General features: G+C 38.0%; 1 protein-coding gene across 4 annotated transcripts in view; it reads right to left on the reverse strand.

Annotated features, from left to right (window-relative positions):
* PIKFYVE (phosphoinositide kinase, FYVE-type zinc finger containing) overlaps positions 1-12,654 on the reverse strand; it is an 80,743-nt gene that overhangs the window by 49,553 nt on the left and 18,536 nt on the right. For 3 of the 4 annotated variants that reach the window (XM_049615025.1, XM_049615022.1, XM_049615023.1), the window contains 5 exons: positions 10,382-10,520; positions 8,931-9,088; positions 7,630-7,741; positions 6,555-6,702; positions 5,848-6,015 (listed from right to left, as the gene is read on the reverse strand). In XM_049615025.1, coding sequence (XP_049470982.1) covers positions 5,848-6,015; positions 6,555-6,702; positions 7,630-7,741; positions 8,931-9,088; positions 10,382-10,520 — 725 coding nt within the window. Of the gene's footprint in view, positions 1-2,979; positions 6,016-6,554; positions 6,703-7,629; positions 7,742-8,930; positions 9,089-10,381; positions 10,521-12,654 lie in introns of those variants that run through there. The other variant, XM_049615024.1, reaches the window with a different exon arrangement.

Raw genomic sequence — 12,654 nt, forward strand, 5'->3', positions numbered from 1 at the left:
GCCTGGGTGGCGCAGTCGGTTAAGCGTCCGACTTCAGCCAGGTCACGATCTCGCGGTCCGTGAGTTCGAGCCCCGCGTCAGGCTCTGGGCTGATGGCTCGGAGCCTGGAGCCTGCTTCCGATTCTGTGTCTCCCTCTCTCTCTGCCCCTCCCCCGTTCATGCTCTGTCTCTCTCTGTCCCAAAAATAAACAAAAAACGTTGAAAAAAAATTAAAAAAAAAAAAAAAAAGAAATCCAAATTTCCTTAGCCTCGGAAGATAGAGGATGATTCCTAAGAAAAGAGTTAATAAATATTACCTTTAACTTCAATGGAAAGCTAAAAAACCACCCATTCCCATTTGTATTTTTAGAGGAATGAAAACCGGAGGCAGAGGAGTGTTTTATTCTTTCACTTTACTATCAGTTCACTCTGACGATATTTACTTTCTGGTAATCAGTGTTAATCTTAACCACAATGCAGAAGAAACACAATACTGTATTTCAACTTCACAAGAAAAGCAGACAAAGGATAATTCTTGTTAGTATGCTAAAAACTAACAGCAGAGAACTGTGAAAGCCAGAAACATTTATTAAGTCCATAAACACCTAGAAAGTCCTTAAATTTTAGACTCTCTAGGTTGCAAATGACCTTAATAATTACCTTCTTTCTGATGCTGAATCTCTTCTATTCTGTTCTTACTGAATAGGCTGAAGGATTCCTTACATTCCTTACCATTCTTTTAAAATGTCAAATCTAGATTTCTCCTTTCAGATTCAGAATTAAAAGGAAACTTAGAAGTCACCAAGGTACCTAACGTTTCATCCAATGTAGGCATCAATCCTCAATAACTCTGAAAGGTGGACATTCAACACCACCTGGGCACCCCCAGCGCCCGGCAGCAAGAGCTCACTACTCCTAACTCCTGAACCTAGCTTCTCCTTCAGCCATATACAAAATAAATATAATTTCTCTCAGACAACATCACACGAACTATTAAGAACAACTTTCGGGGCACCTGGGTGGCTCAGTCGGTTGAGCATCCGACTTCGGCTCAGGTTATGATCTCACGGTTCGTGAGTTTGAGCCCTGCGTTGGGCTCTGTGCTGACAGCTCAGAGCCTGGAGCCTGCTTCGGATTCTGTGTCTCCCTCTCTCTGTGCCCCTCCCCTGCTCACGCTCTCTCTGGTCTCTCAAAAATAATAAACATTAAAAAAAATTTTTTTTAAAAAAAGGACAACTTTCTCCAGAGTATTAATAGATGTTTTAAGCCTAATTACATTATTTTATGTTTAAAGGTGTTAAATTTCATCTTATTAGCCTCAGTCGATTGCTTAAGAAAATAAAGATATTTAGATTTCAATTCTGCTATCCAATGTGCTAGTTATTCTTTCCATATTTTAAAAATTTGTGAATCTGGAAAACATTAAAATTGCTGACCAAAAAAAAAACAAGCTTGTTGAGCAAGAACTGAATACAGATAGACAACCCTATAGCATAACCTATGAGCATCCCTTTTCTGTTGATATCAGGTTACTCTTTCAATATCTGGCACAACCATTAAAGTACAAATCCATGTGTCATATTAAGAGTGACACCCTTAAGTTCCTACATTTGCCAAACACACTAATCTCTTTATGTGTGTTTTTTGTACAGAGACTCATAGAGACTCGAGTCTGTGCTATTAACAGGTAAACATGACTACTGTCTATAACTACCTCCTTAGTATATAAGTGCAAAACTATCCTCTTTGTCCACAAAGTTATTGAGACCATTAAATATCTTATTAACACCAAAGACAACAGGATTCACCACAGTCTCCTGAGCTACCAATCTCCTACTACCATAAAAGAAGGAAATAGGGTTGTTTTGAAAAGACTTATTATAGTAAACCAACACTGGTGCCCACTCACTACCACTCCCCTTTCTAAATACAACAGTACATTCTTTTCATTAAATTTTTCTACAATTTTGCCAACTTTTTAAAAAAATTTTTTTTTAACGTTTATTTATTTTTGAGACAGAGAGAGACAGAGCATGAGCGGGGGAGGGTCCGAGAGAGAGGGACACACAGAATCTGAAACAGGCTCCAGGCTCTGAGCTGTCAGCACAGAGCCCGACACGGGGCTCGAACTCACAGACCGCGAGATCATGACCTGAGCCGAAGTCGGACACTCAACCGACTGAGCCACCCAGGCGCCCCCAATTTTGCCAACTTCTAATGTCAAATCAAGAACCTACTTTTTCAAAAGTTTATTGCCTCTGTCACTACAGTCACCCTTTTCTCCTTTTCTCCACCCTCTCCTTTTCTCCACAATTTTAAGATAACGAACTCTGGCCCCCATGATCACAGCTCTAAATTCTTTAAATAATCTAGTATATATTTTGACCAAACCTGACAAAAGACTAAAATAACCAGGCATTCTTGGGGCACCTAGGTGGTTCAGTCCGTTAATTATCCAACTCTTTATTTCAGCTCAGGCCATGATCTTGCAGTCTGTGGGACGGAGTCCCATGTTGGACTCCACGACTACCTCACTCTCTGCCTCTCCCTTGCTTGTGCTTGCTCTCTCTCGCTCTCTCAAAATAAATAAACTTTAAAAATTTTTTTTAAAAACCTGGCATTCCCTATCTTCTCATTATCTTGGACTTCACTTTCCTTTTAACCATGTAAGTTCTTTCCTGATAAGATTATCTCAATGGAGGCGAGGGGGGAAGCTTAAATTAATATTATATAAACTTCCTCGTTATCACTGGCATTATTTTTTTCTTTCTTTACACCACAATTTTAAAAATCTTTTCTGAGGGGCACCTGAGTGGCTCAGTCAGTTGAGCATCCAACTTCAGCTTAGGTCATGATCTCACGGTTTGTGAGTTTGAGCCCCACATCCAGCTCTCTGCTGTCAGCGTGGAGCCCACTTTGGATCCTCTGCCCCGCCCCCCGCCCCTCCTCCCCCTCAAAAATAAAAAATAAACATTAAAAACCAAATCTTTTCTGAGATGTCCTTGAGATGTCCTTGGCATTTAGTCCATCCATCAGCGCAATTTAGACTTCTACTATCCCTTTTTTCTTTTAAGTGCTAGCCCCCACTTTCAGATTCAACCCCATATAAAGGTTATCTCTCACAACTTTTGCAGACCATCTTTTTAAAGGGTTGAGAGCAGAGAGGTTGCAAAAGATTCATGGTGATTTTTTTCAACTGCAGATGCTTCCCCTTTAAATTTCCTTAGGGATACAATTTGAGGTTGTAAAAATACTGTACAAATTTCATTATCGAAGTTTCCTATTTCATTCCTCTCCCAACATTACGAGGTCAGGCGTCCTAAAGCAAATTGTCTAACTGCCCAGCAGTCCACCTTTTGCTATAACAAAATCTATAATGACTGGTCACTTCCTTCATGGTTTTCATAATTTCCTTAACTTTCCAAGATGTGGAATCAACATCAAGTCAAACATGTATTTCACATTCTACTTTCAGCAAAACAAGACTGCATCGCCAACACACTTGTCCAGAGAAGAGATATCCTCCATCACAACAGATGCCACCTCTGACCCACGCCTGTCATTTCCAATACAAAAGCATCACCCAGTGTGCTCCAGGGGACCAGACTATAGTTCATGTCACCCGAACGTCCGTGTCTAGTGGACTGTCCTTTCACACTCGCCCAAATGCTCTCCACCGTTTTTATAATTTTTGATGATTCCCATAAAGACCTGTATCTTACTCATGTTCAATGCCAGTCAGGTCTCCTCTTTTACCGCATCCTCTCTAAACTTCTATTTTTGAATAAGACAAACATTTTTATTAATGTAACTTTTTTTTGTTGTTGTTTCAAGTTTTTATTTAAATTCTAGGTAGTTAACATATAGCGTATATGAGCTTCAGAATTTAGTGATCCATCACTCACATACAACACAGAACGCTCATCACAACAAGTGTCCTCCTTAATGCCCATCACCATGTAGCCCATCCCCCACCCATCTCCCCCCACCAACCCTCAGTTTGTTCTCTATCGTTAAGAATCTCTTATGGTTTGCTACCCTTTTTCCCCCCCTATTACTGTAACTCTTAAACGCTATTTTACCACTCCTTGAGGATAATGGTTAATATTGACAACGATGAGGGGCACGTAGGTGGCTCAGTCAGTTAAGCGCTCAACTCTTAATATCGGCTTAGGTCATGACCTCACAGTTAGTGAGTTCAAGCCCATGTCAGACTCTGCACTGACCGCACGGAGCTGCTTATGCTCTCTCTCTCTCTCTCTCTCTCTAACTAAATAAATAAACTTGAAAAAAAATATATTGACAACCATGAGAAATTTGTTGTAGAAATGGGGGTTTGTTTCTAATTATTTTAGCATAGATGTTTAGGTTCAAAAATTTCTCTTTTCTGACCATATTTTTACACTCAAAATAAGAAGTAGCAAGGAATTACACAAGCATTTCCAATCTGAGGAAACAATTCAACTTCAGAGAGCTAAATGTTAAAATCCAAACCTCAGGTGAAATCAGAACAAATTGTTTCATCTTTATAATAATGATTTTTTAGTTACTACAACATAATGAAACCTCACAATTATTTATTTACTTATGTATTTTTTACTTTTACATAATTTATTTACTTTTACATAATGCCTCTTTAGGGCTAAAATTTAATTTGGCTTTAAAAAAATTTTTTTAATGTTTATTTATTTTTCAGAGAGAGAGAGAGAGAGAGGCAGAGCACGAGCGGGGGAAGGGCAGCGAGAGAGGGAGACACAGAATCTGAAGTAGGCTCCAGGCCCTGAGCTGTCAGCACAGAGCCCGATGCAGGGCTCAAACCCAAAAACCATGAGATCATGACCTGAGCTGAAGTCAGATGCTTAACCTACTGAGCCACCCAGGCACCTCAAATTTGGCTTTTAATTATATCCAAAAGAGTAAACCTCAACATCCATTTTAAAAAAGCATTTCATTTCTTAGGTACTGCCACTAATGGATTTTAGCAATGCTTTACCTTATTTTTCCTTTTATACCAAATGTCTTTTGAATATGGCCATTATTGTTTGTGAGTCAGTAGAATACAGCTTCAAATAAGACAGCTAAAAATAATGCATTCATTTTGTATCACTCAGAGAAGAAAACTTTTTCACAAATATGGCATAAACATAACAAGCATTTTTTCTGAGGTGGACACAAGAATGATATTTATTAACAAAAGGAAATAATAACTAGTACGTGGCCTGGAAGTACACGTGCGAGTATGATCAACACAATCCTTCCCTGCAAACAAATATCTGTGAGAAGCTTCTTCACAGTTAGAAACCATGGAAAAAATACAATGATATCAGGAAATAAATTTGCATCCTCGGTCTGTTCTTTCCATAATAAGCATTTTAAATTCTAGTAGAAAGATGTTTTGGAATGTGTGAATATCCGCCCCGCCCCCGAATATAGTTCAAGCACCTGAAAGGGTTTAGTGAAATACTACATTACTGGTTAATAGCACAAGCAAATAGGCTTTAAAACGTTAAATAAAGAAAGAGAAATGAATAGAGCAGAACGTCCATGTTATAAATGCAAGAAATGCCACCTTGGAAGTTGCACATTATGCTACAGGGAAGAGCAGTCCGATGTAGTTCCTTTGAAAGACTACAAGCTTTATTTAAATTGGGTGTGGTGGTACTGAGGGAGAAAACGAGAAATAAAAGGAACCGACCAAAAAAAGTGTGGGGAGGGGGTGTGGGGAAAATGAGAAAGGGTGGAACAAAACCCACACCACGTCCCCTCCGCCGTGTGGGACCGACGAAGCCAGAAGGACAGGCTGGCGTGAGATCCTACGGCCCAGCTCTCCAGCCTGTGCTTGGATTCCAGACGGTGACTACCTCCTACCTTTTTGGTCAGCAGGGTGAGGGGGCACATGTGGGTACTTGGAGGGCTTCTTGATATGGAAGTTCACGTTGTCCAGCTCCACGTTCAGGCTGATGGACGCGGCTGAGTCACTGTCCACTGTGGACTGGAAACTGCTGACTGATGTGCGCTTGCTAGGACTGGCAGAATCTTTTAGTGTTGGGGAGGGGAAAGAAATATAGGGAGAGGAGGGGAGTAAAAACGGGTTTCATCAGGGTATTGGAGGAAAGGAGAAAAATGTTTTTTTAATATACAAGCCCAATGTGCAATACCAAAATGGATACAGTATTTTCACGTACTTCTGTGTAGCCTTAATAAAATTTGAACATATTAAATATAAAATAAATTTTTTAAATGGAGAAATATATTGGAGGTTCTGCAGAGAGAAAGTCTGATATCATAGTGAAGAGGTGAGAAAGTTGTCTGCTGCGATATTATTAGCTCAGAGTTATTTTTAAGCTGCTGCAAACTACAGACTATGGCAAAATCTGAAAACGCCAGTAGCCTAACAAGTTGGTTTCTTAAGAAAATACTGTATCTAGAACAAGGATTGCTATCAGATGTTTACGTTTAGTTGGAGCCAAAACTTAAAGTAGGATTCTTTCAACTAAACAAACAAAACATTCATTTTATCAGACATACACAGTAATGAGTCATAAAAATTAAAATGTTAGAAAGTTTAAACTCACTAGTCAAATTATCGTCACCTTCTTCAGCTATCTGTTCCGTGTCACTGTCATCAAACTTTATGTCTTTAAACCACGATGGCTCAGAGTGTCCTTCCACAGAGTTCACGGAGTCACTGTCTGGAGAAGGGGTCTCGGAAAATTCTGTACTCTGGAAAGATCAAGACAAGAGCCAAGTCATTCACTTTCAATGGCAATGCTGTGAGGCTGTCTGTCACACTACAAATAAACGCTAGCCCAATACTTCTACAAAGCTCACCACTAAAGAGATTTACATAAAAATAAGCTAATTAATACAAACTAAGTTGCAAACCAACATTATGCTGACAATTCCACTCTTAAAATTATAATTCTCATTAATCAGATTTAGGCAGCACATTATGAGAACATAATATACAGATTTTACAGTTTCATTTCATCTTTTTTAGTCCTGAGAGTGAACATGGCTTAGAATTTATTCTAATCCTATGTCAATGCTAGGACACTTTCTGGAAAGCAACTGTTAAATTTTAACAAATAATACCATACCTTTGTCTTTTCTGACCTCTGAGTTTCCACTTTTGGCTCACAAAGGTACGACTAAACATTATACACAACAAATTAACATAAACCGAAAGTGAAAGCTTATCTGCTTAAAAAGTTCTATTTTAAATAATTTCCACTTCCCTAATTAAAAGACATATACACAGCCATCATTTTACCATTGCTATACAATACTGCTAATGCGTCAAAATCTACTGCATGGGTGATACTAAATTTTTTCAATCGTTTAATGACGTATACTCTCTCTTAGTCCTAAAACCACAGGCACAGTAAAACTGAAAACCATTAAAGGTAAATAACAGGCAACGATAATACGGGGTCAAGCTTAAGAAAAGCCATACCAATTGAAAAGTGTCTCATTCCAATTGGTTTTTCATACCACTGCTACCAAGTAAACCTGTGTTTAACTTTCAAACAACAGAGAAAACATGTTAGGAAAATGTATCTGTGAGTAATTCAACTACTTTTTATTCCCACTGATCAAGAAAGACTTCCCAAGCGAGCTATGTGCTCACTGGCGGACACGGAAAACTACCTGCAATGGCCTGTACAGCGCATACTCATCCCTGAAAAGCTGGTCGTGATGACTGACACAGTCCAGCCAACGTCCATCGACCATGGCTTGTCCGATTGCTATAGCTTGTGCCCTGAATTAAGACCAAAAAATTAAAACTTTTAAAAGTTAGGATAATTTCACAGGTACAAGATGAGACACAAGATGAATTTTTTTTTCCGTTCTAATCAGTTGAAATTTCAGATGGTCCATGGAGAGGTGAGGGGTAAAAGAAGCAAGACCTGGAGCTATATTAAAAGATTTTTCCAGATACCAAAATAAAGGAGAACCTGCTGATAAGGCAGTCCTACCAAAAACTAATTTTATTTACAACAAACACGTATGAAGTGCTCAAGTGCTCAGTGCGAGCATACCTCTGTACTTACTAGAATAAAAAAAAAAGGATAACATGGTTCCTGCCCTCAAGGAGCTTACAGTCTTGATGAGATGACAATACCACGTATTACAGACATAGGTATGAAATATATATACATAAATACATGAAATAGACACAACACATTTTATTTATACGGCATTTCGCAATTTATAAAGCTCTTTAGCCCATATTATGAAATAATATCCTCAGCGCTTCTTCACAGGACCATATATTTTCCTCACATTGGAATTGAGAGCTCTAAGTCTCAGAGAGATTAAATAAACTGAGTAAAGGCACAAAACTAAGAGAAATACAGGCAAAACTGGAACCCAGGGCTTCACTGCTAACCCTTTTATTCTCTCTTCCTACATACTTGTTTCTTCCCAGGAAAGGAGCAGCAGCTAATCTAATCAAGTAGAACAGCTTAGGGATGTGATATCTTGAAAGGTAACAGGATCTGTCTCTTCTTCACAAATGAATCATGAGGCGAGCTAGGACACTCCAGGCATAACTTATGGACTCAATTCCCAAGATAGGTTGTAATGTCCAGATTAGGGAACAGTAGCAGGAGAATCCACTGTGCTTTTTAATATCTAGCTACATTCCCCAATTCTGCTTAATCAGAGAGCTTTGTGTTGTGGGAATTACTAAACTTCTGCTTTTAATAAATAAGGTAAATTGCGACCCCATTTGGCTCCTTGCATCTATCTGCTACTATCTAAAAGCCAGGAGGGAGAAGGGGTGACTAATTAGCACCCTAAGCACCAAATGCAGAAACAAATAGCACCCTATTCACAAAACATAACATTTGCTCCCCTTACTTATATCTCAATGTCATAGCCTCATTATAAATAAATAAATAAATAAATAAATAAATGTCAAAAAGTCTTTCTTAAGATTACATTACCTTGTAGCAATGTGCCCATTTCGGATCAACCAGTTGACTAACTCTTTTCCCACAATGCAGTTGGGATGCGTTCTCAGCCAGTAACGGTGATCCTGAAACTCCATTCCACTACTATGATGGCAGATTTTCTTCCACAGGTCCTTTAACTGAACACTGTCCTAAAATCACATTATAAGCAAATAATTACTCCTGAGAAGGATATGACATACCTTTTCAAATTCTCTCCTGTGATTTTTAGACTCATAAAAGGAAATTCAACTTGAATTTGTCAGAGCTAACTCCCTTGATTTAATAGAAATGACATGTGCATGGGGAACAGCTTGAACTCAGCTCATCTAATTTCAAACATAACATTTTCTCTTAAAAACCACCATTCCTAATCAATTTTTTCAGTCAATGGCGTGTATGATCAGTCTCCTAGTTATCTAAGTACAACACTGCATACTCCTCGCTGGAGACAGGGCAAGGGAGAGGACACAATCATCAGTCACACTAATCTGTTTCTTGTGCCCTTCACTCCACCAGCTTCTCACCATTCTCATCTATACCTAGCTGTCTGGTGAATTTTCCTGAAGAAAGGCCTTCAGTGCATTACTCCCTGCTCAAAAACACTCCCAGCACCTACAGATTCAAATCTAAACTTGTAAAGGCTGAATTCACCATGTTCTACCAGGTGACCCCAAGTAACTTCCACTCTCACTGCCCACAGACTCTAACTTAATCTCTCCCCCAACCTCACCTAACTTATAAACCCTACTTTGGTCCATGGAAAATGTCATGTTCCTTTTCACCTCTATACTCTGTCACACCTTTAAATAAGATTTATTTTCCTCATTGCCTAACCTAAATCCATTCCATCCTTCAAGGTCCGGGTCAAGCCCTTCAGTTGAAAGCCTTTCCTGACTCCCTCACTACTAAGGATCTTTGTAGTTCTTATTATTAAAGTATTACTTGTTTTACTATTTAGGACCTGTCCATCAGCCTCAATTCTACCTTCTGAATTGTAAGCTTGAGAACAGAAGCCATTTTCATTTCTTTAAGTCACTCACAGGATTAAACAAGGTTATCTGATACACAGATAAATTCAATAAACAACTGATTATTATCTCACATAAACATACAATAGTAAATGTACGCAAAGCATTTCATGTGTATGCAAAACATCTTTCAAAGTTTAAAAGCAATCTGGGACCTAACTAAAAGTGGAACTCTTATTATATAGATACCTGAATTCTGATCTTACCAGATGAAAGGGGTCAAGCAAATATTAATACAAATATATGAGCATGCAATGCTTAACCACTTTCTTAGGTGATTATAATAAAAACTTCATTTCCTCTATTAACTTATATGCTAAGTGGCTTTTTGTAGGTTTCTTAAAAAGAAAAATCAATAAAATAAACAACCTTCATGCTCAAACTAGCAATGGGTCAAAGATACTGGACCAGTACCAGAAGAATTTTGCGTTCATCCTCAGTGGTCTCTGTCCTAACGTATGTCCGGTTAGACTGGGGACTGACAGATGTCTCATATGAAGACACCATGGGAGAGCCAGATCGATCCAGTGACAGGTTAGTAATGCTGGCTGATCTGGAAATAAAAACAAAGAGTGAAAACACAATTGTAAATTCTTCATCGATAAATTACAGCGAAAATTCATTTTTAAATAAATGCTTACTTGCCAACACTAAAGGTACTTTTAGATACAGTTATGACGGCTATGTATGATATTATCATTGGGAGAAGCTGACAGAAATTATCTAAAAATTCTCTATACTGTATTTCCAACTTCTATGTTAGTTTAAAACTACTTCAGAATAAGTGTAAAGGAAAGGCACTATGGAAAGATTACAGGAGAGTAATGACAAATGTAGTTCATATATCAGTAATATTTCAAAGAAAACATACAAATTCTTGTTAAAATGCTGAAAATTCGTGTGTGGTTTTTTTGTTTGTTTTTGTTTTTTTAGCTGACAAATATAAAGAATCACAGACTAAATGCAAAAATAATCTTGCAGATCAGCGACAGCAAACTATGGCCTACAGACTAAATAGTTTTTGTTATAACTGATAAACTAAGAGTGTCTTTAGATGAACGTCTATAATGTTCTGATAAAATACTAACTTTGAACCCCACTAAGCAAATGTTACCCCCCTCCAAAATAATTCCTTTCTTCTTATTAGACCTGCGTTGTTATCTTCAATTATATTTTGAATTTGATCAATTAAAAAATAAGTGAAAATTTGTTTCCTCTCTTATTATATTCTGACATAATATCCTTAATTTTGTCTCTTGGCAAAGTTACCAGATAAATGATTTGTAAGTGGAATATCAACAGCATCAAGCAAGCTTCTATTTATTAAAAAATTATAGCTAGAAATTTAGTTAGCATCTACTTAGAAAAACTGAACCCAAATTTTAGCTTCTATGTAAAGGATAAAAAGGCAGGAGCATCTACAGTACGTTAGATACTATATGACTCATTTAATCTGCACAGGCACACTATGGAGTAGGTACTAGTAAATCCATTCTACATAGAAAGAAATCAAGAATCAGAGATTAAGTAATTTAAGAGAACTCAGCTAATAACAAGGCTGCCATTCAAAACCAGGTGTTAACTGAAAAACTGCTCTCCCCAGGTCAAAGATAAAGATCCTTGTAAAATAACTTAAGGGGTGGACCGCCTGGGTGGCTCAGTTGGTTAAGCTCCAACTTCTGCTCAGTTCACGATCTCAGGATTCATGGGTTTGAGCCCTGCATTGGGCTCTCTGCTGTGAGCATAGAGCCCGCTTCAGATCCTCTAATTCCTTCTCTCATTGCCCTTTCCCCGCTCATGCTCTCTCTCTCTCTCCCTCTCTCAAAAATAAACATTAAAAAAAAAAATTCTTTTTTAAGTTTTTTAAAACAGACTCTCCAGTAGCTTCCCATTTCACCCAGAGTAAATGACAAAGTCCTTACACTTAACTGTAAGAACACTGTAGTCCAGGTACACGGGACCTCTTGTTACCCTTTGCCAGGTGTGCTCCTTCTAGGAATTTGTTGTTTCCTGTTCTTGCGGTACATTCTTCTACATGGTCAACATTCCACATGGTTCATTCCCTCACATCCTTGGGTTTTTGCTCAAATGTCACCTTCTCAGTGAGGTCTTCCCTGACCTCACTATTTAACATCTCAACCTCTACCCCTATGTTTTATTGCTTATTTGTGCTTTCAATTTTTGTGTTTGACTCTCCGCTGTATTCCACTATCTAGTTTATGGGTACTTAATGATACTTGTTGAAAGAACAAATTGAAAGTATGTTAAACCATAGTCATTCAGATGTCTAGTTCTCCAGGTTTATAACTACTTAGTCAACACTTAAGCTTATAAAAAAGAAAGCATTTTCAGTGAAGAGGTGTGAACATTAGTAAGATCTAGTAAGGTGAAAACTGAGGAGGAAGTTTGCAGGTATAGAATGACTACAGGCAACTATTTCAAGGACGCTGGCTAAGAAGAAAGGAAATAATTGAGAATATAGGTCCTAGAGATGAACCATAAAGGAGAAATTTTTGTTTGTTTTTAACAGGTGACCTGAGTTTGTTTAAATGCTAACAGTAAGAAGTCAGCAAAATGACTATTAATGTACAAACATCAATAGGATAATCAATAAAAAATGAGCAGGGATGGGATCCAGAATACAAATGGAGAATTAGCTTGGTCAAGAGGTAGAAAAGAAAAAAAAA

This window comes from Panthera uncia, assembly GCF_023721935.1.
Source record: "Panthera uncia isolate 11264 chromosome C1 unlocalized genomic scaffold, Puncia_PCG_1.0 HiC_scaffold_3, whole genome shotgun sequence".
Taxonomy (NCBI): Eukaryota; Metazoa; Chordata; class Mammalia; order Carnivora; family Felidae; genus Panthera; species Panthera uncia.